General features: G+C 39.0%; 1 protein-coding gene across 1 annotated transcript; it reads left to right on the top strand.

Moving 5' to 3' along the window:
- The first annotated feature begins 2,259 nt into the window (after nucleotides 1-2,259).
- LOC127197964 (olfactory receptor 7G2-like) lies at nucleotides 2,260-3,198 on the top strand. The gene has a single exon (XM_051155773.1). It carries the CDS (start codon nucleotides 2,260-2,262, stop codon nucleotides 3,196-3,198), a length of 939 nt encoding a protein of 312 aa, XP_051011730.1.
- Nucleotides 3,199-3,489: the final 291 nt, after the last annotated feature.

Below are 3,489 nucleotides of genomic sequence, written 5' to 3'. Positions count from 1 at the left end.
TGCTATGGCCTGAACACACATGTTGACGTGTGTTAGTGGTGCCACCAAGGAGCATTTGATGTGGGAAGACAGTGCTGCCCCCCTGAGGCCATGGTAATGGCCATGATTATACTGCAGCTGGGATATATGATGATGTCCATACTCATGTCAGCACTGGAGGCCGAGTAGATATTTGTGGTCTGTGTTGCAGCTTGAAACCATATTGATACCCATGATTCATTGCTGAAACTGGGAGCCATTTTGATATTAGTGACCTGTGTTACCACCTGCTGCCATGGTGGTGTCTTGGTTCATTATACAATCAAGGGCAGTATCTGGGTCCAAGGTACTACTGCAGTTGGAGGAGTCATTGCTAATGTCCATGGCACATGTTACTACCAAAGGCTAGACAGGTGTTTGTTGCCTGCAATGAAGCCAGATGACATGTTCATGTCTGTGGGCCACCCTGCCACCAGGGGTGATATTGATACAAGAGTCCTGTGCCTGTCACCTGATGTCATGATGATTTCTAGGTCTGTTCTGCTTGTGACAGCTATGACCTGGTCCAAGGTTCTGCTGCAGCTGGAATCTGTGTTACTGTCTATAGTGATTTTAGCATATCAAGAGTCAGGTAAATGTCCATGGGCTCTGTGGACTTTAGGGGCCATATGGATCTGAGTGCCCTATACTGACATCTGAGGCCATGGTGATGTCTGTGGTCCAAGCCATCTCTGGGACCCTGTTTTGTTCTGTGACCCTACTGCAGCTGGGTGCCATGCTGTGGTCTGAGCTGTTGACAAACCATGAGAAAACAAATAATTTGTATTCCTACTGTCTGAAAAGATCTAAGAAGCTACTTTAACAGTGATATCGATAACCACAGATGTACGGTAGAGAAAAAAAAGGATATGTGAGGCTTCTGTGACAACCCTTTCCCCAACTCCTATTCCCTCCTCTCACCAATGTAACAGCCTAAACAGGAAGCCATTGAAGAGAAATCTTGAAAAGTGTGATTTGGATTCTGAAGTGTAGTTCTCTACATTTGATGGCTTCTGATAGGGATGCCAGAGGGAAATGACTCCGTTTTATTTAAGGAGCAGGCCACTGGGAATTTGGCCATGTACCAGCAAAATTATAGAAATCATTAATTATACTTTTTTCCTGATCTTGTTAAGGAGGTCATAAGGTTTGGAGTAAAGACATGGAACAAATGGAAAATGAGTGTGATAGGGCAGTATAATGTGAAATTGCAATGAATCAATAAAAATATTATCTTGTAATAAAAATAAATCAATATATTAAAATATTCTTTCCCCATATCAACTTTGAAAGATGGGTTAACACATTGACAAACCATCAATATATTGTAAACACTTACCTATCAATGATCTGTTTTCTTATTTATCTGTCTAATTATGAAGTCAATATGTAAATTGGTGAGAAACATGTGAAAAGACACTCTGTGTATGAATAAATAATTTATTTTAGCACAGAAGATATCTCAAAAAGCACAGAAATAATACAAATTTTAGTTTTTTACATTTTAAGAGATTTCAGTCTATGATTTATAATACTGTACCCATGTGCTTGGGTACAATATTATGGTTGCAGGACAATGTGGCAGAGGAGAAAATTTCATATTTGTTTTCTATGCCACATTGCAAAATAAGATGATGCAATAAACAGAAAGAATGATATGTCACTCATCCTATCTCCAGAGTCAGAGAACAAGCCATTTGAAATGTTTCTTGCTTAGCACAGTAGGCACTGTGGGAATTAAAAGAACGGTGGAGTAGATAAAGAGCCTAATGAGGACATTTGCTATTTGTTACCCATGAGATATGAGCTCTATAATTTAGTGTGTGATATAAATTTAAAGCAAAGTACATACACTTTGAGGACGAAAAACCCTTGGAACTTTCACAACATCGGTTCCTGAGGGCAGATATTCAGTTTTCAATATTCAGGTGAGCTTAAAAATCTAAGCCAATCTTGTCCACTAGGCATATGAAAAAGAGACACCTTCCTCCCCTCCCTTATCCCTCACCATTTATGTGATATGGGAGAACTGATTCAGGGGTTATGTGTGTAGGAAAACTGGCCATGTCTTTCACCAGCTGAAACATTCTGGAGAGTGATCCTTACACCTCACATGGACAGCATGGTAGAGAAGGCCATTACTGTTCTGTTGATATTTTAACAAATACTGAAATGATTCTGCCACAGATGCTCAGGAATTCAATGTCCTTTTTACTTTATCCTTTTCAAAGAGCACAAAATATGGAACAAAAAAACCAAACAGCGGTTTCAGAATTCCATCTGCTTGGACTGACAGACAATCACAAACTGCTGCCTCTCATCTTTACCATGTTCCTCTCCATGTATCTGATCACAGTTCTGGGAAACTTGCTTATCTTCATAACAATTGGTTCAGGCTCCCAACTACATACACCTATGTACTTCTTCCTCTCTATTCTATCCATTAATGACATTTGTTATAGTACAGTTACAATCCCCAAAATGCTGGTGAACATTCAAGCAGAGGATGACAGCATAAGTTACATAGAATGTCTCTCTCAAATCTGCTTTCTTTCAATTTTTGGTGGCATGGAGAATTTTCTACTGGCTGTGATGGCCTATGACCGCTATGTGGCCATTTGCAAACCCCTGAGGTACACAGTCATCATGAACCCAATTTGCTGTGGCCTGATGATTCTACTCTCACTTTTCCTTAGCATTATGGATGCCCTGCTGCACAGTCTTATGGTTTTGAGGCTCTCCTTCTGCACAGACCTAGAAATCCCACATTTTTTCTGTGAGCTGGCTCAGGTTATCAAGCTTGTTTGTTCTGATACTTTTCTTAATAATTTATTGATATTTGCTGCAACTTTTGTCTTTGCCGGTGGTCCTATCTGTGGAATTGCTTTTTCATATATTTACATTGTGTCCTCAGTCTTGAGAATGCCATCTTCTGGAGGAAAGCACAAAGCCTTTTCTACTTGTGCATCACATCTGTCAGTGGTTTCCTTGTTCTATGGGACAGGTTTGGGGGTGTACATCAGTTCTGCTGTAACAGATTCTCTCGGGAACACAGTAATGGCTTCTGTGATGTATAGTGTGGTTCCTCCTTTGCTCAACCCCTTTATTTATAGCATAAGAAATAGAGAAATGAAGAAAGCCTTGAGTAAACTTGCTGGTAGATTCCTTTATCTTGTGTGATGTATCCTATGGATCCATGTGGCATTTTAGAGAAATTCAAATTAAGAATTAATAATAAATTTAATGAGTAAAAAAATCTTCACTTTTCTGTATTCACTAAAGTTATTGCAATGTTTGATGACTTTGTGTACTTCAACTCATGATAACGTTTGCTTACATATATTTTCTGGATTAATCTCCATCTATTACTTTAGTTCTTATAGCAGTTCCTTTATGCACAATACACAGAAAATCATTCTAAAATTTCAGTTGTCATGGTGATTATTTTGCCTGTTGATTTCTCAAAATTAA

This window comes from Acomys russatus, chromosome 14 (assembly GCF_903995435.1).
Source record: "Acomys russatus chromosome 14, mAcoRus1.1, whole genome shotgun sequence".
Taxonomy (NCBI): domain Eukaryota; kingdom Metazoa; phylum Chordata; class Mammalia; order Rodentia; family Muridae; genus Acomys; species Acomys russatus.
Note: the sequence above shows the minus strand (reverse complement) of the source record. Positions and strands in the feature narration are given on the sequence as shown.

Bases quoted from the DNA above. Each gene is read 5' to 3' on its own strand.
- LOC127197964 (XM_051155773.1), top strand. From the start codon at position 2,260: ATGGAACAAAAAAACCAAACAGCGGTTTCAGAATTCCATCTGCTTGGA.